The sequence below is a fragment of the Podarcis muralis genome, chromosome 5 (genome assembly GCF_964188315.1).
Source record: "Podarcis muralis chromosome 5, rPodMur119.hap1.1, whole genome shotgun sequence".
NCBI lineage: Eukaryota > Metazoa > Chordata > Lepidosauria > Squamata > Lacertidae > Podarcis > Podarcis muralis.
Genome location: NC_135659.1, coordinates 55,525,632 through 55,551,924, shown reverse-complemented (window position 1 = coordinate 55,551,924; position 26,293 = coordinate 55,525,632). Strand labels below are relative to the sequence as shown.

At 44.7% G+C, this 26,293-nt stretch overlaps 1 protein-coding gene across 2 annotated transcripts in view; it reads left to right on the top strand.

Annotated features, from left to right (window-relative positions):
* Positions 1–25,206, top strand: part of TBC1D22B (TBC1 domain family member 22B) — a 38,123-nt gene extending 12,917 nt beyond the window's left edge. Inside the window, exons 8-13 of one of the 2 annotated variants that reach the window (XM_028733989.2) lie at positions 2,359–2,473; positions 20,306–20,412; positions 21,554–21,629; positions 22,113–22,240; positions 22,493–22,588; positions 23,115–25,206. In XM_028733989.2, coding sequence (XP_028589822.2) covers positions 2,359–2,473; positions 20,306–20,412; positions 21,554–21,629; positions 22,113–22,240; positions 22,493–22,588; positions 23,115–23,243 — 651 coding nt within the window. In that variant the 3' untranslated portion in view covers positions 23,244–25,206. Of the gene's footprint in view, positions 1–2,358; positions 2,474–20,305; positions 20,413–21,553; positions 21,630–22,112; positions 22,241–22,478; positions 22,589–23,114 lie in introns of both variants that reach the window. The other variant, XM_077928866.1, reaches the window with a different exon arrangement.
* The last annotated feature ends 1,087 nt before the right edge of the window (positions 25,207–26,293 follow it).

The following is a 26,293-nucleotide window of genomic DNA, read 5'->3' as shown; positions in this document are numbered from 1 at the left end:
TTGCCCATGGTTGTGGACATAACATTTCAAAAACATGCAAGCCAAGGCAACTAAAAACAAGAAGAAAACAAAAACCCCACCCCATTCCAGTGTTCAGAATGCACACCTTGTATGGCTGCTAGTTCCCCATTGTACCTTCTTATGTTCCATTATCCATAACACTTACTGCTCCTTAGCCATGCCTGATTCCTGCCGTTATAGCCCTTTGCATTCAGGTAGCCAGCTCAGAATAAAACATACAAAAAGAACATCTTCAGGTGTGATTTTTGTAACTTTGCTGTGATTTGTTCTCACTCAAATGATCTGTTTTCTTTGAAGAACTTGGACTTGTGTTTCTTGACACATGTGGTAGCAGATGACTAAGGGTTGTATTCATCATAGTGCCAATGAGATAACTCCACCAGTACAACAAATTACTGCTTACCCAACAAAACAATCTCCCCTCTCCTCTGCCTCTGCACTGTCTCGGGGGTTCTTCTGAAGTCCCATTGTGGTGGCTTCTGCTAACAAAGCAAATTAGCTAAGTACAGTATGGCCCTAAATATATTGGCAGTGATTTGGTAAGGCTGACTTGCATGCTAGAGGGGGGTGTAGTGTGTTGAACTGGGAACACTGGGCTATTACCAGGGCAGACTTTTTATTCATTGGGCATTATTTCTCTGATAGCAGCTCTCCAGGCAGAGGTATTTCCCACTACCTGATCCTTTTTTAAACTGGAGGTGCCAGTGACTGACTCAATGGCAGATCACAGTGGCCTGTAGTCATTTCTCTAGTTTAACCATCTCTCAAGATATTTTCTGCAACAGAGTGGTTTGAATTATAGAAAAATGTGGCATGTTATGTTTAGCAAAATCAGAGGGAGGAAGCCTAGGTAGTGGGTGGATTCAGCTCTTGAATCTCGTAAGTGGAAACCGGAATGAGGGCTCCCACTAGCGCAACAGGGTTTCCCCCCCCCTCCTCCTGTGTCCCCAGCAGCCCCTGAGATTGGCTCTGTGGGTGTCAGGAGAACCCCAGAGCAACATGCAGGGGGAAAGGGGAGGGGACCATTCCATCTGGCAAGCTGTTGCACTGGTGGAACACTTGCCGTGATGCTGTGTTGATTTCCTCCCAGTTCCACCTACTAGAAGCACCCTTTAACTAGTTTTGGCAAAGCATATTTAGCAAGCTAATCCATCCAAAAGCTGTAAGGTCTGGCAGCTAAAAGCTGCTCCAGTTGCTGGGCTACGAATAAAACTGCACTTTGAAATCCTGTTTATCCATGGCATTTTTCCTTACGCAAACGGCGATGAACCTGTTGCAAGCGCTTCCAGCTGGAGCATGAGGTCTCAAATAGCCCGTAATTTGGGTCACATCTCACTTGTTCCCTTCAAGCAAGACCACAGATATGAAGGAGATCTTGAAGAAAATCAAATAAATGAAAGCTGGCAAAAAAAACCTGTGTGGCATTGTGTCAGGGCAACACTGGATAAATTTTTATTCTACATATGCTTGTCACCCTGGGATCCTATGGGATAAAGGGTAGCTTATGAATATAAATAAATAGAAGCTCCCTTTTTACTCTGTGCTTGGATGAACTGCTGTCTGTATGTTTCTCTTTCTTTTTTGTTGAAGAGATGGAAACTTACAATGCTTTCTTTATGCAGAACTGAAAGTTTAAATCTTTGGGAGGGGCACAGGGCTTCCCTTTCCTCCCTGTGGCTACAGTTATTTTGGGGAGAAAGGGAAGGAAAAAAACTTCTGGCCTACCATCTGCCACTATGTGAACATGGTGAAAGCAAAGTTAGATAATACTCAGACTGCATCTCGTTCCCCTCTGTTTTGATGGCAGAGCAGTAAACGGAAACATCTTTCTGCAGTTGTTTTCAGGGCAGAGAGCTCTCATGGAAAGGATGGTAATTCTGACTTCCCACTGGCCTACATGCAGCATCTTATGCTGGTTCATGTATATCCTGGCTGGCAAACCCCCAACATGAAGGTGTTACCTAGCTACCCAAGCAATCTTTCTGCCCCCCCTCCAAAGATCCCAGCAGTTTGAGTGGCAGTGGCAAAAAAAGAAGCAACAACCCTGTGTCCTCTGTGTGTGCACGCATGTGGGAGTTTAAGGTGGTCATACCCAACACTGGTATGTGGTTTTTGGAGAGTTCACCCAAGAGTACATGTGGTTCTTGGGCCCCAAAAGTGTAGCCACTCTGGTTGTAGTCTATACTTCATACTGGGTCTCTCTGCACCTTAAGCTGTGTGCATTTCTAACTCTTTATCGCACACTCTTCCCCCCCTTGTGCTTGTCAGCCTTTCCACTTCTGTCTTTCCCCTGGGCATGGCTAACTCGAGCACCTGGCTTTCCTTCTCCCTCTCTAGATCTTTGAACGAATCCTGTTTATCTGGGCCATCCGACACCCAGCCAGCGGCTACGTGCAGGGGATTAATGACCTGGTCACTCCATTTTTTGTCGTGTTCCTCTCTGAATATGTTGGTAAGCGATGCTGGATGGCTGCAATGTGCTCTTAGTGCTTGCTGATGAATACTCAAATTGTCATCATTGGGTAAGCTCTGTCATGCCAGAACTGCTTTGCTGTTGGCTGCTGTAGAAGCTAGTAGTGCATATTAATCTGTTCTCACTTCTGCCCTGGATTGGCTTTCGTCAGTTGCATACTGTGCTTAACAGTGAAAACAGGTATGGTTTTGAATGCATCTCTAACTGGGATTTCTAGAAGGGCAAAACAAGCCATTAGTGTCCGAAATGCCACTAAGAGAAATAGCTAAGCTGTGTCAAAAATATTTAAATACTTTGCCAAGGATGCCGGCATCTTTCAATCAGGATGCATTATGCATTGAAACGCCTGCATTTCTGTGGTCCAAGGCAAGCCGTTCTCATTCTCCTGTAATTTTTAGAAAGCTGACAAAATGACATAATGGCCAAGATTATTTTCCATACTTATGCACCTCTCATACTTTTATCCCAGGCATTTTTGTGTTGTGACACCTGTAGATGTTAACTCATTTTGTCTTGTACAACGGCCTCATATGGTAAGCCAGTTACCATGATCTGTCTTAGGAGCAGAATGTGTTGTCTGCCTCCTCCCCCAAAAACCCAATTAAAGCCATGTTTTTCAAATGTTTTGAAGGGGGGCCTTCCTATACACTTAACCTTCAGGACCCACTTGTGTACTACTAACGCCACCTTTGAACCTTGCCTTCACATTCTGTTGCAGAAGCAACAAAAGAACATCATAATGTTTGTAGTTAACATCCATTTTCAATGCTAAAATCATTTTTAATGTTAAATCTAGAGATGTAGGTATTTGAATAGAATTTATACATTTCAACCACCAACAGGATCCTAATACATAAAAGTGTGTGCATTAGTAAATATTTGGGTTTTGTTAGTGATGGAGTTATTTTGTGGGGACCCTTATTGTGTTAAGAATTGTATCCTAAAATTTAAGCATGACATGAAGGAAAGGAGTGAATGAGCCTGTCTAGTAACATGTCTTGCCCCATACATGCCCATTCGACTGCTTTGATCAGTGAAATTTGGACTTTTACAAGTGCGACAGAATGTTCGTTCAGCATTTATGAGGATTCTTTAATTTTTAGCATGGAGCAGCTGTGCTTTGGGACTCCCTGCCTATTGACATTAGGCAGGCATCCTTGCTATATTGTCTTTGATGCCTACTGAAAACGTCCTTATTTCAGCAAGTCTACCCAAACATATAATCGAATTACCTATATTTGTTTTGAAAGATTTACTGGTTTTACCTCTCTGTAGCAGTGATAATTAGTTTATATCTATTTGCTTTTTCAGTTTTGTGAGTTTTAGCTGGGTTTTATCTAAAATGTTATTGTGTACACCATTTAAAGAACTCTTTGATTATGTGGTGCGTGAAGCTTTCCAAATACAGTTTAGAAATAAGTTAAAGAGGTTGCATAGCAGTAATAATTTTTGGGAGGGGGAAAGCCTCTGAAAATGAAGGAGAACCTCCATGTTGTGTGACCCACCTACAACCCATCAGAACCTACCTACCTGTGGCTTGGGCTTCTGAGTTTGAGAATTTCTGCTTTAAAGGCTTGAAGGTAGGAACGCTAGATTGGGTTTTGCATCTGAAGCAAGGAGCTGGCTAAGAAATATTGGGACAACAAAGCCATGCTAGACCGGTACTCTTGCCCCTTTTGGGCTCAACTGCATGCCATTCCCTGTACTTTTGCTTGTGGATGCTCCTCCTTGACCTGCTAGTCTTGATAGCTGTCATGAACCACCTTCTGCTGCACACGAAAGACTAGCCTTTTATAACCTGGAAACCCAATTTCTGTAGCTTCACAGTGAGAGCAATAAATTATGTATTTTGCAAATATTGTGCAAACATCTGAGCACAAATGAGGCCATTGAATATTGGTAGAGATGAGGATTTGAGGCCATGTTAGATACTCCACCCTAGTTGTAATCAGAGGAGAATATGAAATGGAACTTCACAAATTGCTGGTTGGTAAGTAAGTAAGTAAGGGCAGGGGAGTTGGTAACTACGGCAAAAACCAAGTTCCATGGTTATTGGTGCAGTTGGCCATACAGTAAATAGGCATTCTTGTTGATTGCTAATGCTATAAATGTGGATACTAAAAACTTCTTCAGGTTTTCATTATGTTCTTTCCTCCCTGTTTTTTATATTGTCATGCTGACTTCACTCATTCCAAATTCAGGGATGAGGAACTCATAACTAGCCAGATATTGTTTGACTCCCATCAGCTCCAGCAAACATGACCAGTTGTTAGGATTGATGGGAGTTGTAGCCCAGCAATCTCTGGAGAGCCACAGGTTCCTCATCCCTGATATAGATGTTGAGAAGCATGGGAGACAAGGTAGAACAGTATGGAACCCCATAGCATTAATGCTATAGGTCCAAGCAGTATCCCCTCAGCACCACCTTATATATATATTCCATATATAAATTGAACCAGTGGAACACTACACTGCCAGGACCCAACATGGAGAGCCTGTCTAGAAGGACATCCAGCTGCCAAGAGGCCCAGAAGAATTAGCAGTCACATTCTCTTTGTCTCTCTCCCAATTTGGTCATCATTAAGCAACCCAAGCCTTTCTGTGCCTGATCCGGGCCTGAAACCAGATTGATTCTATTGATCCATTTTATTCTCATCTAGAGTTGCATGCATAGCATCAGAATTCAAACTGGTGCTCCTAAGTTCTAAATACCAGCCGCTTCCCTGGCAGCTCACAGTAGCAACTTTTTCATTTCTTTTTTGGCTACTCTTGCCTGTAACAGGCTTCCTTAAATAGCTGCTTCTTATCTGTGGTTTGAGCTGTTTCTGTACACATCCATCCCCTAATGGCACAGCCTGTAGCATAGATGGCTGAGTCAGCAAGCCAGCAGGATCTCCCCAGGGAAGCATTTTGTGTGGGAAATGACTGCTTTGTTTGGAGGCAGGAGTTCTTAAGCCCTTATCTCCAAATAAACTCTTGCTTATGCATTTGTGCTGACACCTGTGCCTCTTAATATTGGATTTACTGGTCTCTCGTAGCATCTGTCCTCAGCAATGCATTAACCTTGGTCTGCCCAGGTCACTGCCACTTATTAACCCCCACTGCTGGGGGTAAGTGTTGTGTTCCCAGCTGATGTCCTCAGCCAATTTTTGCGATGGATTGAGAAGTGTCTCAAGGAAAGGTCTGCTTCTCAATACATGTGTATGGCCAACTGTTGCTTTTTGGCGGGGGGGGGACAGTCATTCAAGAGCCATACAAGGAGTTTGAAGCACACACAGCTGGGCAACACGGTTCAGTTGACAGAAGATGGCATTTTGGAAAGCACCCAAAGATAATGGTTGTTGTGGAGCTTTTATCAATGAGATATTCTGCGTTGTGAACTGGGCACATCTGGATGCCCTCTTCCAAAAAGCACCGGAGAAGATTCGGAACAAGGCAATGGAGCCATTGTCCTTAGACACGACACACGGAAAGGATTCTAGGAAGTTCTGCCCTACAATATAGACAAGTGGTCATGGCTGCTTTCACCTTTCTGAAATTGCCTTTCCATGATTCCTGGTGAGTCGCCTGACCACTGACCTGCAGCAAACTCTGTCCCCTGCGCATTTCCTCTTTCTCTTGTATGCTGCCTCTTCCAAAGGTGAACACCATTTGCTTGCTGCACAAGCCCAGCTGTCTTTGTGAGATGGCAGAACACTTCTGGGCCTCTGCCAGGGACAGATCTATATATGGAGTGTCTGATGCTCCCATCAGATCAATGGTTTTAGCCGAAGATTGCTGAGCACTGCTTGTTTTAGCTAGTGCTGTCTGACAGGATGGCTTATGGGAGTTGTCAGGGCTGCAGCTGCAGAGGATATTTAGCATCCTACAGGTTGAGCTAGTGCAGGCTGCCAAAGGTCCTAAACCGGCAGGATAGTGGTCATTTGGAAGAGATTTTAGGGTTGCCTTAAAGAGGCATATATAAGTGATCTCCAGCACAGACAGCATCTTGCCCAGCAAAAGCAAGGTAGGCCTGCTGGGATATGTGTGTGTTGGTGGGAATCAAGGACTTGAGTTAATGGGCATTAAAATGGCAAATGGTAATTCACTATAAGCAAGTGTAAAGTAATGCACATGGGGAGGGGACCCCACCCTTATTTTGCATATATACTAATGGAGTCTGAAGTGGCAGTGACTAACCAAGAACAAGACCTTGGGTTTGCAGTAGATAGTTCAGTTAAGATGTCAACCCATTGTGAAACCCATTATGAAAAAGGCAAATTCCATATTAGGGATTGTTTAAAAAGGGATTTAAAACAAAAGCGGCAATGTCACTATGCAAACCTATGTTGAGGCCACACTTTAAATGCTGTGTGCAGTTCTGATTTCCATACCTCGAAAAGGATCATGCAGCGTAGGAAAGGGAGCACAGAAGGACAACCAAAATGAGCAAGGGGTTGGAGCAATTCCCTTTTGACGAAAGTTTACAGCATTTGGGGCTTCTTAATTTAGAGAAAAGGCGACTAAGAGTCAACATGGTAGAGGTGCATAAGATTAGGCATGGTGTGGAGAAAATGGATAGGGAGATGTTTTTCTCCCTCTCTCTTAATACTGGATGCCAGGGTCATTCAGTAAAGCCAAATCTTGGAGGATTCAGGACCAAAATATAGGAAGTGCATACTTAAACTATGACATTCGTTCCCACAAGATGCAGTGACCGCCACCAACTTTTATGGCTTTGAAATTGATACCAGCCATAACTGTTTTACCTCTGTTGTTGGAGGCAGAATGCATCTGAATAACAAATGTGGAGAGTGCTATTGCACTCTGCTCCTGCTTGTGGGCTTCCCATAGGCATCTTGTTGACCATTGTGAGAACAGGATGCTGAACTATAAATGACTCTTGGGCCTGATCCAGCAGGGCTCTTTGTATGTCTTAAAATGTGCCTAAATGTAACACTCACTTAATTCAGCTGTCTGATCCTTGGGGAAGAGTACAAAATGTCCAGGTTTTCTTCCCCCAAAGCAACAATTCAAAGAATCAGGACTCTCTTAATGCCCTTTTAAATTACAATAATTAAATGCCAGTGCAGTTGAGAATTAATGGCTTTTTGTGTGTGGTCCATGTTCCCCCAACTCCAGATCCCATAAATTCTCCAATGTCTCTATAAAAAAAGGAATATTTGTGACCGCGCAAGATGCGAGAATGTAAAAGAGAAGAAGAAATAAAATAAAATAAATTCCCCAGTCAAAGTACTATAAAGAAGAGAATGTTGCATTGATTTGATCTTTTGTTTTTGGGTGGAGTGGGGGAAAGCTGAGGGACACTGTAGTGTATGGAAACTACTTCCTATTATGCATTTCTGCCCTCATTGTTACTTCCAGTTTCCTCTAACCACCTAATTGTATCTATAATTAGAAACTGAACACACTTAAATTACATTTGAAAAGTCAAATTCTATTGTCCTTTCCTTCTTTCTGGTGCCTTGGTAGGCACAACTATCTGCTGCTGGTGTACAGGACAGGTATTAATACTAGAATGACAGCTTGCCTGCCTGTATCGCTGTCTCGGTTCCTGCCCATCTGGCAGCATCCTGAGCCATCACTTTTGTGCTGAACTGAAAGTAAACAAAGCCAGCTGAGTCGATGCCTTCAAAATGCAAAGATCATTTTAAAAACAACATACGTATCTGTGGCGATGTCATAGTCTAAATGAGCAGTGGATGCATTCCCAGTGAGGCAGGAAGAAATACAGTACAACCTTTCTTTGGCCATGCCCTGTATGTTTTAGAAAGCTGGGCTCTGGTTCTGGTGTCAGTTAACTCCACTTGCTAGTTCCCAGTATGATCTTTGGGCTTGTTGGTTGAATCTGAGTCCAAAGAGCTTTCCTCTCCCTGGCAGCCACGTACATTGTGAGCCAGAGATGCGGATACTAATTTACTCCTAACCTGGCTGCAGCGTGCCCTGTGATGTGGTGTCAATCATAGCCCCATTAGACACTTCTTCATGCCAGCCTCGAGTGACTGCTGCAAAGCTGTTGGCTGCCTTTCAGCTCCTGTCGGAGCCATATGTTGGATATCCAGGTTCTTTATGTGGGACCTGTCGAAGGGTCTTACAGAACAGATGTTCGTGTTGAGCAATATGCTTGAGAGAATTTTCCAAAGCTCCTCATTTGCCAGGACTCTTGGCTCATGTTTGAATAAGATAGGCACAATATTTTTGCTTACATATGCAGCCCCACCTCTCCTCCCCTTGATGCTTGTAGGAATCAAACCGGGAAGTAATTTGAATCAAGAAGCCCTGGTTACCTGATTTGGAACAAACCAGGATATTAAATCTCCAGGGCACAGTTTGACTACAACTCCCTTCATCCCTGACCATTGGCCATGGTGGGTGGAGGTCTGTGGAGTTGGAGTCCAACAACATCTGGAGGGCCACCTCTGAACTAATGGTTCATTTTCACACTACACGTCCCAGTTTCTTTTGTCCTGTTCAACACATTCTTAGATTTAGCTTCTGGGCAGGCATCTTCTAAACTGATACAGAGGATATTTCTTTACCTACTACCATGAGGAATTTTGAATTTAACAGGTGATCCATTAAATCGGGGGTGGCCCTCTAGATGTTGGGAGTTGAAGTCAAACCCCTTTCTTTGAGACGTAATATTTTGTGTTTGATACAGCTCTGACAAACTTGAAAAGTCTGGAAGAAAGGGATTCCACATTCCCTGGGAATTTTAATTCATTGCAGAGCTCTCCTTAACAGTTAAGAAGGTTATATGCATACATGCATATCTTTATCTATCTATGTAAATCTGCTTTGTCATTTACTCATTTTCTCCTGTTCACTAGAGCAACATTTGAGAATAATTGTTACCCCTCTTCCTCTGAGATTCTTAAATACTGAACACCCAAGCCACTTTCCTTAACCTTCTTTTGTGTTCTCAGGCTTTCTGCTTAAGTAGTCTGAAAAGACTGTAAAAGGAAAATGGCTTCATTTCTTTTCAGTGTTCTTTCTAGCGCTTTTTCGTAGCTGAAACATTTTCAAGTTCTCAACGCCTTTGTTAAACTGTGATCCATTATGGTGAACACAGCACTCCAAATGAAGCCTTAACAGTGACAAATGGAGTGAAGCTGAGTTCTTGAGGTGTGGAAACCATGTTCCTGTTAATGCAGGCTAGCATAGCCTTGGCCTTTTGAGCCAATGCACCATATTGTTGGCTTGTGTCTCTGTGCAAGTTTTTGTTTCCAGGAAAGTATAAAATGCAAAGTAGTAACAAAGAAATCAGTATGTCTTAACCATTTGCAGCTGGAATGAAAATAAATAAAAATGCTTCTTCTGCTCCTGTTTAAGATGTTATTCCGAGTTCTGAAACCAAAGTTTCTAAGATACTGAACATTTTTTATTTATAGTCACCTCTATAGCTGTATTCTTTGTGTGCAAATTCTTAAATAAGGCAGTTCTCTATTTAGAATTAATACACTGTTGTGTAAATCATGGTGCAGAATATTATAAACCATGAACATTATTGGGTTTTAAAAATAGTGATTTAGAATGCTCTTAGTTCTCCCTACAACTGCAGCTCAGTAATATTGTCCCCAGTAATATTGTCCCCATATTTCATATTGGGGGTGGTAGTGGTTAAAACTAAGCGTGGAATTCAAAGTAGCACTAAGGAGATCACTCACTCCATGCTAGCATTTTTGCTTGTCTGATGGAACTGTTGCCACCTCCTCCCTCTACAACCTGTTCTACCAGTTCCGCAAACACTCCAGGGCTGATTTGGTGGGCAGGGGAATCCCTGCTGCGCTAGTGGGTCTCGTTGTGCTGGCTCCTGCTAGCACAATGATTTAATTGAATCTGATCCAAAGAGACTGGTTTACCTGAGATCACCTGGAAAGTTTGTGGCCGGGCTGTGATTTGAACCAGGGCATCCTGGTTCATGCTTTGCCACTATTTTACACCGGCAGACAACTTTTGTTCACTTGAAGAAGATTTCATATGATCCAAGCTTCCACCAGAGCTGGACCCTAAAACTCATGAAGAAACAAGCGAATGCGCAGAAACCCTTTTCCTTACTAAATGCAGAGCCAATAAATCCGTTAATTAACCACTGCCTCCACTTTTAAAATTAAGGGAAAGGGATTCTGGATAGGGGTGGACTCTTGAGATTAAGGGCTGCTCCACTTGTGTGTGCATCTCTATGTATGTAACGTGTGTATAAAGTGTTAAGGAATGTGGCACACATCCCCTGTACACTTGGAGATGCAGTAGACACGCACTAGGGAACCGGGAGCATCCGTGGCTCCCTGTCAAGTGTTCATGGAGCGTTTGGAGATGCACAGCATCACTTCCCACCTCCTATGTGTTACTTGTTTCCATGACAAATGCTGCTATACTGCAGTAGCCAAATAGGGCATGTGAAGCCTATCTAAGCTTTACAGTCCTACTGCCATGGGGCTTGTTAATTCAGGATTGTTACCTTCACTCAGGTTATTGATATGCTGCACCCCAGCTTTGGGGGTCCCAGAGTAATGTAGCAAGTGTAGGTCCTCAGAGCACAGGGGACTTGGAGATATACCGTGTGATTTATTTGCACTCCTGGGGGTCTTTCTCCCCATAGATTGTCAGGACATTCTTTCACACATCACGCCAGAGGACTTGATGAGAGATGGGACCCCAGAGCGCTGGGTGCATATTGCACAAAGTGCCATGTGGTCCCTGTCTCATGGATTAATGGAATAAGCTATGAGTGTCCATCATCTGTTCACCAATGTCATTTCTTGGCCAATGATGCTGCAGTGAGAAAACAGCCCTTGATTATTTTGTGGCCCAGTTCTTACAGACAGTAAATGTGGCAGTAAAGCTTTCAGTGGACTGAACTACTTCAGGCTACAGTTGGGCTCACATGATGAAATGCTTGCTCCTTCATTTTTTTAAAAAAGTTAATACATGTCAACCATACATAGCATGCTGGAGGTAATATTCCTGGGCATGCTAGCTTTCTCTGTGTAAGGTTTTACCATTTTATTTTGCATAGAGGGAGCATTCCATCATTTGATTTTCTTGTCTGCAGTCTGAAATAGTACTGACATAGTTTCCCTCTTTGCCTACGGTTTGCCAGAGCCCACGACTTAACTTTAACCTTGGATTTGCCTGTATAAACAGTTGTGATTAAGTGTATTATTTATTAATTAAATTTATGCACTGCCCTTCATCCAAGGATTATATAACATAATAACAAACAAAACAATAATGCGTCCCAAACACACACAGTTTAAAAGGCCATAGAAAGGTTTCAGAGAAGAGGAATGTTTTTGCCTGGCTCCTAAAGATATGTGAAGAAGGTGCCAGGCGAGCCTTCCTAGGGAGAGTATGCCACAAACCAGCAGCCACTGCAGAAAAGGCCCAGACCTCTTGTGGTCATCAGATGATTGCCGGATCTGGGTCAGTTTGTATGGGAAGAGGTGGTCCTTGAAGTATTGCGGCCCTGACCCTTTTAAATGATGCTGAATGCCTAAAGGATGGTGGTACAACTTTTTCCTCCTCTGAAGCCCCATTTAGAAGTTATACTCAATGCAAAAGAGCAATGCACGAGAGTGAGGTTGCACTGAATAGCCTTGGCTCCTATGTTGCACACCCGCTAGTTCCTACCTCTTGGTATCCATGCACGCAGCACAAATATTTGAAGAAGGGAGCCTCCTCTGCAAAGAGGGGGATGCCAGGGGTGTGTGGATGCCATGTCAGTGTTGGTGTGTATTATGTCAGGCAGTGGGGCTCCTTAGCATAGTCCTACTTACGCATTAGTCCCACAAGTGAGTGTAACTGCTGAGCAGTGCTTGGAAAGTTCGTTTTAAAAATAAATTGGTTCCACTTTACCTCCTCTAAAAAGGAATTAGTTCCCATTCCAGTTCCCATCCTCCAGAAAAGAACTAGCTTCATTCCCACCCATTTCATAGATAGTCCGTTTGGTCCTTTGCATTATTTTTTTTCAGCCTATGGAATTTTACAAACTGTTCTGCTAAAGTCTAAAATATACTTCAGACATGTAAGAAAAATACTCTGTAATGCGATCAATTGTTTTATTTATTCCCCCCCAACAATTAGGATTTTTAAGCTTAAACAGTAGCATCACTTTTCAGAGAGGTATACAAATGGTAATAGCAATGAGAAGGCAATGAAACCCTTACATATCTAGATTTACAGTACATAAAATTATTTACTCTCTAGGCTCAGTGCTTTTTTTCTGGGGGGATGCATACCCCTAAACATTTTGTGAATCTTTGTACTTTTGTCCATTTACTGTATTTATTTTCCCCGATTTGAACTATAAAATGGTGATTTTCTTGAGCCAAAATGAGAGTGCCCTTAAACATTTTTTAAAGAAAAAAGCACTGTCTAATTACAAAATTTATCAAATGCATACCTAATATACCACCTTATCAGTCATTTTTAAGCCACTCTACAGGGAGGCTTACCAGCAGTAGGCCACAAGGCAACTGAGAATCTACTCCAACCTTAAAGGGCTAGAAACAGCAGTCACATCTGTACCATACATTGAAAGCCACTTATATCACTTTAACAGTCATGGTTTCCCCTCAAAGAATCCTGGGAAATGTAGTTCATCAAGGGTGCTAGGAATTGTATTCAGTACCCTTAACAAACATCATTTCCCAGGATTCTTTGGGAGGAAGCTATGACTCTTAAAGTGGTATTAGAATGTGTTCAGTGTGCTGCTGGCATAGAATGATCATTTGCTTCTTAGCCACTGCACTAACTACTAACCTGAGTCTGGCTTCATTCTGCAGGAACATCTGACCAGCAACAGCCAAAGGTTTTGGTCCCAGACTCAACAAGGTGCCCTTAAACCACTGTGAGGTCCTGCCCATTGAAATAATTGAACCAAATTTTAAGATGCCTGAAGTTCTACTTGATAATTAAGTGTGCAAACTTGAAAATTGCAAACACAGAGATCTGTGTAAATTAAAAGCTTTTGTATGATTTCCATAAGACATTTCAGTCTGAAATAGGGCATCACATCAATTTTCTCTCTCTCATTCACCATGACAGCTCTTTTTATTTCACAAATAAACAGAGAGGAAACAGAATGAGCTAAGTACAGTAGAGTATAGAGTGTAAACCAAGAATGAGAAACAAAGAAGTTTGTGATTTGCTTGAGACCAGCACATAATCATCCAGTGGGGGAGTTCAGCTTTCAATAACATCCTGCCCAGAATCCTTCTCTGTTAGGTTTTACTACCATCTCCAGCCTTTTTTCAAAAGAATAGGACAGTTTTCCTAAATACTGTTGGTCATTCCGTGTGTTACATATTTAAGAGTCTCCAGTCTTTTAGCTTATTAAAATAAACCTTGTAGTTTGAAGTTGCCAAAGTTTGTTCCACCCTAGAATTTTGATTTAAATGGGAGCTTTTTTTATTATTCAGAGGGCGTCAATATTAATTAGAGTAGATTTTTAATCCATGGAACTGTAAGCAAAGGGTGCACTTTTTAATTTTGTGAGACCACTTTGATTCAGGTATGTTACTGTATTAGGTGATGGAAAAGAAAATATTAAAAAGGGCCTTCCCTCCTAACTGTGAGTGGTAGGCTTTTTGAATGAAATCATAGTGTATGTTCTCTCTCAAGTGCTTCAGCTTTCAAAATGGCACCTATAGTGCTGTATTGATAATATTAAAAGGCAGTCAACTGATCAAGTGCATTGCTGAATGGCAGGCAGCCGCAAGTTAAACCATCCCACCTACCTCACAGCAGACATGCATTTAGCCACACTCCTTTCTTGAGCTAGCGCTGCTCCCTTTGACTCTGCAAAAAGGGCTCTCCTCTCCTGCTGGGGTCCAAAATTAACTGGAGCTGAAAAGACTTGGAAGAGCCTGTTTCAGTGAGATGCCTTTAATGCCGCTAGGCTGGTTGCGGTGAATGGCGCTTTCCTTTCAGGTTTGATGGGGGAAGCAGAGGGGTCTCTTTATGTGAAGACAGTCCATCATCACTGCCGACACTAATTGCTTAGAGCTAGATTTAACTTTCAGACCTTTGATGGGTAAGAAACTGTTTAAGAGCTGTTACGCTTTTGAGAGTCTGCAGAGTCTTTTCGTGAAGCTGCAATTAGTGTTGATGACAATGTGCGTTTCAAAGACTCAGGGTGGGCTGCCTGGGAGAATCTCCCATCTCTCCTTCCCTGACTGCCATTGCCAGTTAGTCGCCTGCTGCCATCTCCATTACCCTAATGTGACTCATACACTGTTTGCTGCTGGGCTGCCACAGCATTGGTGCCTTCCTGCTGTTCAGTGATGGCTCCCACCCCAACCCCCACCCCCACCCTGAAGCTGGAATGGTGGTGTCTGGGAGAGGTATTGGTCTGAGGGTAAAGACAAAAGCTTGTGGCCCTCCATCTACAGCAATTAATACTTTAAGCTCCAAATAGCTGGCAGGGCTATTACGCATTCTTGCCATAGAGCATCTCTGTGCAGAAGACTCCAGGTTTAATCCCAGACATCTTCAGATAGGGCTAGTTAGAGGTCCCTGTCTGAAATCTTGGAGAGCTGCTGACATTCAGTGCAGACATTACTGAACTTGATTGACCTCTATATAAGGCAGCTTCTGACACTCCTATGTTGCTTCTTGAATCAGTAATACCGTTGCTCCTTCACGCCATACCAAACTTATTCCAGTTTTACTCATTGTTCCAGGGCCAGTCCTACCGTTAGGCAAGGCAGCCTCCTCAGGTGCTTTCCTCAGCTATTCGCATAGCTGTCAACCGTCCCTTATTTGGTGGGAAACTCCCTTATCCCAGCGCCGTGTCCCGCTGCTGTCCCTTATTGATGATGTCCCTTAAATTTCCTGGGTTTCAAAGGAAGCAGCTCCTCTCCCTCCCTGCCAGCCAGGGAGGAGGGAGGCTCCAACTGTGTTGCTTGGCTGCGTTGCTCACCCAATAAGGAGTCTAAGAACGACTGGGGGGTGGAGCTTGCATGCCTTGTGCCAATTAAATCGGCCGCGTTGCCTGGGGACTCGCCTTTGCTCTGCGCTTCCCAGCGGAGAGGTGACGGTGGTTTTCCTTGATGCATCCCCTTTGTTGGGTTGCTGCACTGTGGGAACTACCGTTTGAGACTTCATTTGGCTGCTGGCTGGGCTTTCTGCCTTTGGCTTGGAGGGGCTCAGAAGTTGAACATACCTGTGCTTTGAAAATCCCTTATTTGGGCTGCTGATCCCTTATTTTTGAGGCTGCTGGTCCCTTATTTTCAAATCTGTAAGTTGACAGCTATGGCTATTCGCCCTGAACCCCCTCCCCAGCCATATTCTTCTGTAGCCGCGCACCCTGTCCTGACCTTCAAGTGCAGTGAAATATGCTATCCAAATTGCCAGTGTTGGAAGGAAAAATTATTTGCCCACCCAGTCGATTTCTGTTTATGGAATGGGAAGCTGGCACCATCTTGCCTTTCACAACAGGTAACAAAATACCTTGGCCCAGCCCTGTAAATTAGGTTGTAGGACCTCACCACAGTGGCCTCACTGACAGCTGCAGGAAAGAGTGTTTAGCCCTTTCCTTCATCATTGTTTTCCTGTTTGCCCTACAGCAGGGGGAAACAGAAGTAGTGTATCTATTTTTTCCTAAGAAAGGCAAAAGGTGGCTGGGGCCGGAGCTGATTTAGATAAGCAAAACAGCACAGGAGGGCAAAATTGAACTTCCCTTCTTCCTACACCACTGCGTAGATCAAATTTGAAGATCCCTATGTGGTTGCACATAAGTAAAAATAAAATGGAAGATCCTATCATGGCTCTCCCATCTAACCGCTTGGAAAGTGTGAAAATTATGGGTGTCTAGAAATCTTACATTTTAGCTACTGAAACGTGCTTTCTGAAAAACATTTTATCCTAATGGACTTTCCAGATTAAAATGCCTTCTTCTTAGGTAGAGGGTAACTAAGACTATGGAGGAGGGCAGCTTATTTAAATGAATAAAGGTAAAGGACCCCTGACAGTTAAGTCCAGTCGCGAACGACTCTGGGGTTGCAGCGCTCATCTCGCTCTATAGGCCGTGGGAGCCGATGTTTGTCCACAGACAGTTTTTCCAGGTCACGTGACCAGTATGACTCTGTGCGCTGCTCTGGTTTCACCAGAAGAGACTTAAACACGGTTTACCTTTCCGGCGGAGCGTACCTATTTATCTACTTGCACTTTGATGTGCTTTCGAACTGCTAGGTTGGCAGGAGCTGGGACCGAACAACGGGAGCTCACCCCATCGCGGGGATTTAAACTGCTCAGTGGTTTACACCACAGCACCACCCATGTCCCATTTAAAGGAATAGCTCAATGCATTTCCTCTTGCAAGGATTTTATTTTTTGAAATGGAGGCTAATCTATTCCAAAACTAACTCCCATGGGGCTGCAAACTCTAATGGAAGGTACCAGAGCCCAAAGCCGACTTTCACAAATCCTGCTCTGAATACAGCTTGTAGAGTTCGGTGCCTGCCTATCTGCATCCCAAAGCAGCTGCCCTTCCTGGGCTCAGAGCCCTCAATTCCTTGAACCAGAGAACTAGGCCAGTTGCTCAGCAGTAGCTCTTAACACTGTAGGAGGTTTGAATGGCTTGTCCTTGGCTTTTCAAAAGACTCATGGGTGAAGCGTAACCTCCTGTTCAATGCTGCCAGCCAAAGCATCTCTTGCTAAGGACGTTCTGTGATATCCATTAGCAAGGCATCCACCACTAAGGCAGAGAGTGGCCAGTTTTGTATTCCTCTGCTGCCTTTTAATGGATTTGACAATTGTATCCTGGCATCAGAGAAACCACGGAACTCTTGCACAGATGGATGGAGCAAGAGGGGGCTGGGGGTGGGGAGCAATAGGTCTTGATTGACAAGGAATTTCAATTTCTGGCTTGAATCCTGCCCTTAAAAAGTAGGAAGAATTTGGAAGTGTATTTTAAGAAACAATTCCAATTCTGTAACTGCAAAATCAACTGCTATTAAAAATGTACGTATAAGGATGCAGTATCGTTTCACTATGGCGTTTCAACATATTGGTTTGTTTGGATATATTTTTTGGGAGAATGGGGTACTATAGAATTTGGTTTCAGCTACCATTGGCCTACATTCCCACCCCACTCCCAGGCATGAAATGGAAAATTGGAACTTAGAATGTGGAAGGGAAAGGGACCAGCCCTGTTGAGAATCAGAACTGGGCAGTGCTGCTGAATATAATATCTGTCTTTAGAACCATAACATGAGAAGGGTTTATATAGAAAGAGGAATGGGGAAAAAAGGAAGATTATACCTGCCTCATTCATCTCCAAAGACCTATGCACTCCAGAGTTATTTCTGTAAAACTTGATCTATGTACAGCTCTTTGTCTTTTATCGGGTACATGCAGCTTTTATCAGGTACTTCCAGAAACTTATGTAACTCCAGGAGTTCTCATGAGCCTTAAAAAAATAATAATCACATGAGATTAGACTTTATGCCTTTAGCAGGAACTGACCGTAGCATTTCAGATTTTGCTTTGTAATCATGACTCATCAAGGCTCAGGCTGGAAACCTTTCATAAATGCCATACTACAATCCTGGAATATGTGAAGTAATAAAAAAGAGAGCCCCTGAACACCTACAGTGTGTTTCCCCAATAACATTAAGCCCAGCCCATATACACCTGAAATTTAGGAGGATCAGATGGTGAGAGTTGTAGGTTCAATTTCTCTGTCTTTTATTGGAAATAAAAGTTCAGATTCTCCGGATTCCATGGCTGTTGTTTGAAAGAGTGAATATACACAGATGCCATCCTGACCCTTGGTCCATATTTCCCCTATCAGCAGCCCAGGCTTGTCTCACTTTTCTTCATTACCAGTGTGGGAGAGATGACAAGTGCAGAATTAGTGTGCTAAAGAGAGTTGCCAGCTGGCAGCAGAGCTGTCCCTGTGAACTTGTTGTGCACTCCATTCTGTCCACCTTTTGAGTTGAAGCTTCCATCATGGTGATGATGGAATTGGTTTGACCATTGCTGGTACAGAATGCTCTAGGAAGCCATATTGTTGTGTGCCTTAGGGCGACCTTGGTCACAGGTAGGACCGTGTGAGTTCTGCGTGTCACAGTGAACCTGGACCTGGAGGGTACATGTTTGAGGAGGTGGCATTTCAACATCACAGAGCTCCATATCTGGGGTCCCTGTAAAAAGGGTGAAAAACCGTTTGGGCTCCACAGGCCAGATCCCCATCAGGCTTGGTCTGGTGAACCCACCTGTCAATCACCTGACATCACAACAACATCAGGTGTAAGATGCTTTGGAGTTAGGGCTTTATAAATGCCCTCCCCAATTTTGTCAGGGGATTCCAGTGCAAACCTCTTCTTGATTCAAGAATCCCTTGCTAAAAGAGAAGAAAAACCACCTTCATTTTAGTAGGGGTTTCCCTGCCTGAGCTTAGTTAATGGATGCAGAAAGATTGGTTCATCCCAGCAACTGAACAGAGGTATTCCAATAAACAGGAATGCAGGCACATTTCAAGTGAGACTGAGTCCAGTTAACATCTTGCAGCCCTTGTGTGCCCCACTTTAAGTTCCTGCAAGACTTCTAGTTGTGTCTCTCCCAGGGGCATTAAGTGCCATTCTTGCTGTCTCACCTAGTCAGGATGCAGTTAAAATGGTCTCTGCCTGCTCAGCCTCCAGCTCTGACCTTGGGATTAGCCAATTATAGCTGCAGCACTCAGATACCACCTGAGTCTCAGCCCTCCCTTTTCAAAATCTCCTCACTTTTGCTCCTCCCTTTCCCTATATACACTGACTCCACCCCACTTCCAGCTCACACCTAGCTTTTAACCCTCTCTTAGCCTCCTTACTGGCCTGTGTCCACCACCTTTCCCTTGACTCAGGGTTTTCCTTCAGGATCATGCTGTAACTCTGGATTAAACTTCTGGGTTGCTCTCTCAGCTGGCAGCTCATATATGCTTTTTTAAAAAGCAAAGAAGACAGATATTCCGCACTTGGCATTAAGCATTTCAGCAGGCTGTGGCAAAAGCAGAGATGGGAAGCAGGGCACCTCATTGCTCTTCTGAGAGACCAGCTCCTTTTGGCTCCTCTCCCAGAACAGTTTCCATCCCAGTTGCAATGATTATCCCCCCCCCCCCCCCAAGTTTGTATACTGTCCTTTATCCAAAGATCCCAGGGTGGTTCTATGTAAGTTAAAACATAAGCACCCGAGTTTGCTTTCCCCCTGCATATATTCTTTAAGCCACTCCTCAAGCTTTTGCAGCTGAAGAGAGCCAGTGTGGTGTAGCCTTTCTCAACCTTGCATCCCCAGGTGGTGTTGGACTACAATTCCCACCACCCCTAACCATTGGCCTTGCCAGCTAGGCATGATGAGAATTGCAGTGTAACAACATCTGGGGACCTCAGGTACAGAACGGTTAGAGCAGGCTTCCTCAACCTCGGCCCTCCAGATGTTTTTGGTCCACAACTCCCATGATCCCTAACTAGCAGGACCAGTGGTCAGGGATGATGGGAATTGTAGTCTCAAAACATCTGGAGGGCCAAGGTTGAAGAAGCCTGGGTTAGAGTGTCAGACTAGGACCTGAGAGAAACTAGGGTCTGAATCTCCACTTGGCCATGAAGCTCACTGGGGGGCTTTGAGCCAGTTACTCTCAGCCTAGCGTACCTCGCAGGGTCGTTGTGGGGATTAAATGAGGCGTGCAGGGAGAACCATGTAAGACACCTTGAACTCCTTGAAGGAAAAGGTGAGATGTAAATAAATAAGAGTGGGGTAGCTATTGGAAAATAAATAAATCCCTAGGCCTTGCTCTCTCCCCAAAGCCTGCCGCCCTTTGTTTTTCAGAAGAAGACGTGGAAAATTTTGATGTAACAAACCTGTCTCAGGATGTGATGCGGAGCATTGAAGCAGACAGCTTTTGGTGTATGAGCAAACTGCTAGATGGGATACAGGTAAGGAGTTTCCTCTTATGCACCACTTATTTTGCCTCTCTGCATCTCTCTATACTTTTGATAACTCCGTCTTTGCATTCCCTATCATCTTAGTACTAATCATCCCGATCATGTTTCCTTCTCCCACACTTCAGGAGGAGCATCCAAACATGACTTTTACCTTTGTATAGTAAGCTAGTTTCTATACACACTCACACAACCCCCCCATCCTCCATCCAGGGAAGCAACAAGTATTATTGCTTAGGGATGATTAGGGATGCATCCAGGCCAGACAAAAACACTCAAAGAGGGTCCACCATAGGGCCAGTGAGGGGTGTGGTCTGGGGAGAACCTCAAGGGCCTCATAGAGGTCTGAAGGGCCATATTTGAGCCCTGGTCCCGAGATTCCCCATCCCTGTTTTAAACCTTCCTTCCTCAGCCTACTTCTCAGTACTGCCGAAGACACCTCCCTTTATTTCTCCTTTATTTTCATTGAGGATCCCCCCTTCCCAGTAAGCTTCAAGCTAAAGGCTCCGGCTTCCTTTTCCTATTTATGCATTCAGCCAAATGAAATTTTGCTCTGTGAGCTCTGCATCGTTTCCCTCAAGCTCTCACAAACGTTGGCATAGATTTCCTCCATATGATTGGGCACGTTTCCACCTCAAAATGGCTTTTTCTGAAGCTGTAATGGTTCCCTTTCTTTGTAGATTTAGAGGTCGCTTGCCAACAGAAAAGAGCTTCCTCACTTTCTGATGAGGAATGGAGCTTTCCAGGCAGACTTGCCCCCAAACCAAATCAGCCTTGCCTCTCTCATTCTCCTTGCTTTTATCTTGCTGTATTACTTCAACAAACTCCTGAGAAAATGGGCTTGTTACTGGAGAGAAAAATGGTTGTCACTGCCCTCCCCACTCTTTTATTTTTCCTCCTTCAGGAACCACTGCTACCATCCAAATGGTTCTTTCACCCTGCAGGAGATTTATAGCACCTGTGTTTCCTAGCTGAGGAAAAGTTGCATGTCTTAAGGTCCCATGTTCCACCTCTTGGCGTTTCTTGTTGCCCTCAGAAGGCATTTCCACCGTGTACGACACTGGGCTAAGAGAAACAATGGCGCATGTATCTGCTGGACTTGCTCCTCTTAAACTCACCATGTGTTTTGCTGCAGGACAATTACACGTTTGCACAGCCGGGGATCCAAAAGAAAGTCAAAGCACTGGAGGAACTTGTCAGCCGTATCGATGGTAGGTGAAATTCAAGCTACCAGAGGGGAAGTCGAACTTGCCAAGTTCTTAATTGTTCACATCTCCAACCGAGTTGCAACGATTGTGGGCTCACCTCGGCGTTGAGGGTGGAATGCACGAAGCGGAAAGCAGGCTTCTGGAAGCTTCTTTAGCCTGGCGGCAGTGCTAGGTGGTAGTCAGACCAGGGGGTCAAGTCTGTTAGCTTGATGCCACTAAGGGGTGTTGGAAATGGGACACTGCTGGGGAAAGGGGGTGGGTGGGAGGCCATGAGCCGAGAGGCACACAAGAGAATATGTGATTCATCAGAAGAAGGGGGCTGAAGCATCTGAACGGTGCCTGTGGGAGGCATTTGGCGTGGGCTTGTTATGTGGGAGGGATTTGGTTGGATGGAACAGAGACTGTGGCTGAAAGTGGAGCTTCCTGAGACGCAGCATATGAGCCACACTCCATATTCAGCCGTGTAAATGGCATGTGCTGTTTCAGAGCAGGTACACAATCACTTTAGGAAGTATGAAGTGGAATACCTGCAGTTCGCCTTCCGCTGGATGAACAACTTACTGATGCGGGAGCTTCCTCTTCGCTGCACCATCCGCCTTTGGGACACTTACCAGGTACGGGTGGGTTGGCTTGTTTACTGTCCAGCCTTGTGGTTGGAGAATGGTGCTCAGTAGGGATTCTCCCAGAAAAAGTTATACGGGAGCAGGCACTACAAACCAGCTTTTGTGTGGCAGCATACTCATGTGAAGACATAAAAGAGTTCTGTCACATCCATACAGCCCCATAAAACTGAGGAGAAGCCGTGATAAAAATAAATAAACCCATGCTAATTCCATTCTTTTTAACCCCAAGTGTCTTTTTTCCAGTCTGAGCCAGAGGGATTCTCTCATTTCCATTTATATGTCTGCGCTGCATTCTTGATTAAGTGGAGGAAAGAGATCTTGGATGAAGAGGACTTCCAGGTAAATCTTCAGAAGGCAGCTACATTTGGGAAAGGATGCCGCATAATTATCCTGCTTGAGGATGTATCTGCCTAGAGTACGGCAACAGATGGCAGCATGAGCAACGATATCTCTGGCATGTGATTAGGGGCATGAAATTCCCCAATCCAGAGATCCAGGCTTTTTTAAAAAAATGCTTTCCCTGACTGGGGGATCTAGTAAACTTAGTGCGTCACCTGTTAGAGGAAGACCCAAGTATTCTGTGTTTGGATATTTGAAATATACTACATTCTCCCTTGTCTGTTGTCAAAATCACCACTTTTTCTTTCCCCCTAAAGTGAAAATCAGTAAATCAGTAGCTGTAATTCATATTTAATTGAAACAAGACTGCACAGATATAGGTTTCTGCCATAGCTGTAGAGATCTACAACACGTGAAACCACAACAGAACAAAAAGGGCTTTTGCTTTTTAAAAAAAAAAAAAACACAAAAAACCAAGAGCAATCTTGCTTCTCTCTGGGTACCCAAGTTTCTGTCTTAATTTCAGGGCCTTCTAATGTTGCTACAAAACCTTCCCACGATACACTGGGGCAACGAAGAGATTGGACTCCTCCTCGCCGAAGCCTACAGACTCAAGTACATGTTTGCAGATGCGCCCAATCACTACCGCCGATAGGGGCCAGGGATCCGCCTCTGCTCCCCATCATGCTGGCCCGATCCCAATCACTGTGGCAATGCATCACCCGAGTCCTCGGAGCCACTGACAAGGAGCCACTCTGCTGTAAAAAGCTCACATTGGACCTCTGTCTTAACTTTTGCGTGTGCCTGCCTACCACTCTGTGCGTGGATGTGCCACTCAAACTACCATTTGTGTCCTGTGCTGTGACGGTGACCTGAGCCCAGGGTGCAGGGTGGGCGGGCAGGGGCTGTAAGAATAAACTGAGCCTCTGACTGCCTTTCCAAGCTCCAGCGTGGGTCATCTAAGCCTTGCAGCCTCTTGTTAACCCGCCTAAGCACAGACACACTCACACACTCCCAGCTGGGCCTGTGTTCTTCTTCTCCTTCTTCAGATGCTGTTCAATCAAAGTCCCCAATGAAGATGCCTTACAAAGAGTCCTGCCCAGGGGATGGCAGTGCCGTTGGACACAAGAAGCTCTCAGGGCTTAGCTTCACTCCACATGTCTGAAGAAGTGCACCATTTCAAAAGGTTAACAAGAGACACACACACACACACTCGCGTAACACTCCACTCCTGCGCAATCGCGCCCCTCTGCATACGGGGGCTCGTATGTGTTCCAAGGCTGTCTTGTCCACGCACAGTTGGGAATGACACAAGTGATAGGACGCCTCCTGTGATTGATTGATTGATTGATTGATTGACTGACTGACTGATCTACTGTGTGTGTTGAACCGGAGGGCGTCAGGGTGGGGGAGCTGTGCTTCGAAAAGGAAATCCTTTCTGTGACAATGACATTCCTCCAAGGCATTATGTGTATATTGTGTTCTTGTGTATATGGGTAAAAGATGTACAATATAAGTCTTCTGTTTGTAGCAGATATGATTTTATATTTATAACGTGCGTCCCAAGCGTATAAAGGCTGCCTAGGTTGCAAATAACAGTGGGCCTGCTGCGTCCCCCGGTCACCAGGGTGTCAGAGCTGTCGGCACATCTGCACTAGCTCATTTCCACCCCCAACCCCCGATATAAGCATTTTGTTTCTGTCCAGAAAACTTGACTCCAAAGCGAAGCAGCATTGCACGACCTCCAGTGCCAAGGAAGTGAAGGGTTTGAAGAGAGAGGCACGTTCTGCTGGAACAGGCACCTTGGACCAGGTGGAAGTTGACCTGAAAGGCACCCACCTTACCCCCTCCACACTCCAGCATGCCCTTATAACAAGCATGGCAGCCCTCTGCTCTCAAGTAGTGCAGCAGCAGCAGCAGCGGAGACCAGTCTTGTACATTGCTGTAGCAAGTCTCCCTTGCACATTGCTGTAGCGAGGAAAAGGGTCCTCGCCAGCACCTCCTGGCTTTCCTTCTTCCAGCCCTAGTGAGAATCTAGTCCTTTGCTTGAGCAGCGGGGAAGACAGATGGGCATCTTGCTGCAAGGCTTCCGAACTGTTCAGAGGAGGTAGGAGATGGCTTCTCTCCTAAGCTCCCTTCCTCTATCTCTCCCCCACCATTGTCTCAATGTGATTTTCATTGGGGAAATGGAGAATGTTTTTCATTTTAACCGTTTCTTCCAGCCAGCAGGCGCAGCCTCGTTAGTGCCAAGCCTTGACCTCTCGGGGCAGATCTGCTCCCTTAGGCTGAGGTCCTCTCCTTGCGTTGGGCCAACCTTTGCTGTTCTTCTCATCAGGCTTCAGACTGCGCCCACCTCTGTTTGTTTTGTTTTTTCCTCCTGGGGCCGAGAAAGAGAAGCCGTCCAGTGAAGGCACCAGAAGGCATGAGAAGGGTGAGGGCCTTTCCACCATTCAAACCCCCAGCAGTGTCTCTCATGTGGCTTCCCTAACCTGGAATTGTTTTCTCAGGCATTCTGATTTGATTTTTTTTCTTTTGTGTGTGTGCCTTTTGTTGTTTCCTCCGAGACAGCGACCTGGTGGTCATTAGTTTAACATGACTAATTAAAAGAGAAAACCATCCCTTGTTGCTGATCTTTATTCTTGGTGGGTTTGTGGATGAGGAGCGATGAGGCTTTTGAGGACTTCCTCGCATTCCTGAATCAATCTCCCATTGCTTTCCTCTTTCTTTTTGAGAGGTTCCAGTCTAATTCTGCCCTTTCTCCTGAAGCAGGAATTCCCCAACTTAGTTCTGTCACCTTTTAGAACATGGGTGGGCAAACTAAGACCCGGGGGCCGGATTCAGCCCAATCACCTTCTAAATCCAGCCCACGGACGGTCCGGGAATCAGCGTTGTTTTTACATGAGTAGAATGTGTCCTTTTATTTAAAATGCATCTCTGGGTTATTTGTGGGGCATAGGAATTCATTCATTTCCCCCTTCAAAATATAGACCAGCCCCCCACAACATCTGAGGGACAGTGGACTGGCACCCTGCTGAAAACGTTTCCTGACCCCTGTTTTAGAATTGCCGCTTTGAGCTCAAATTCTGGGCACTCCAAAAGCACAGTCTGGATGTAGGACATAATTAGGGAGAGAATTGCGAGGAGAGTAGAAATTCAAACTGCTTTCCCTCACGGGAGTCTTGCCAGGGCGATTTGCATGCAAGGATAGCATATTTTGGGGCCAGAGGGAAGTCTGGTTTCTCTGTCTTTGCATTAGGTCAGCATAAATTATGCCAATGAGGTGGCTATGTTGCAAAGAAGTACTCAGTATAGCCTGGGGCTTTCCAAGGTGTGATCTGACACCTCCCTGAGCCAGTCGGCTTGGTCTTCTCAAGTGATCCTGGACCACAGCCTAGTTTCAATAATGTTGCAGCAGCAAAAGGCCAACTGGCTCCTCAGGCAGGTCTGAGACGTTAATGCAGCACGTAAAAGTGTTCTTATTAAAGACAGTTCTGGGGCACTGGCGGCCTGACTGGCCTCATTCAATAGGGTCTCCAAAGGGCATCTGATGGGAAGGATGAACCCACTGATGGGTTGCCTCTTTAGCACAGCAGTTGGTAATGGTTCATTTCACCGTGGATTTCCTTGCTCAGAATAGCAGTTCCCATTGATCTCATTTGTTGTCAGAGATGACACAAAGTATGATTCAGCCAAACAAGAGATCTA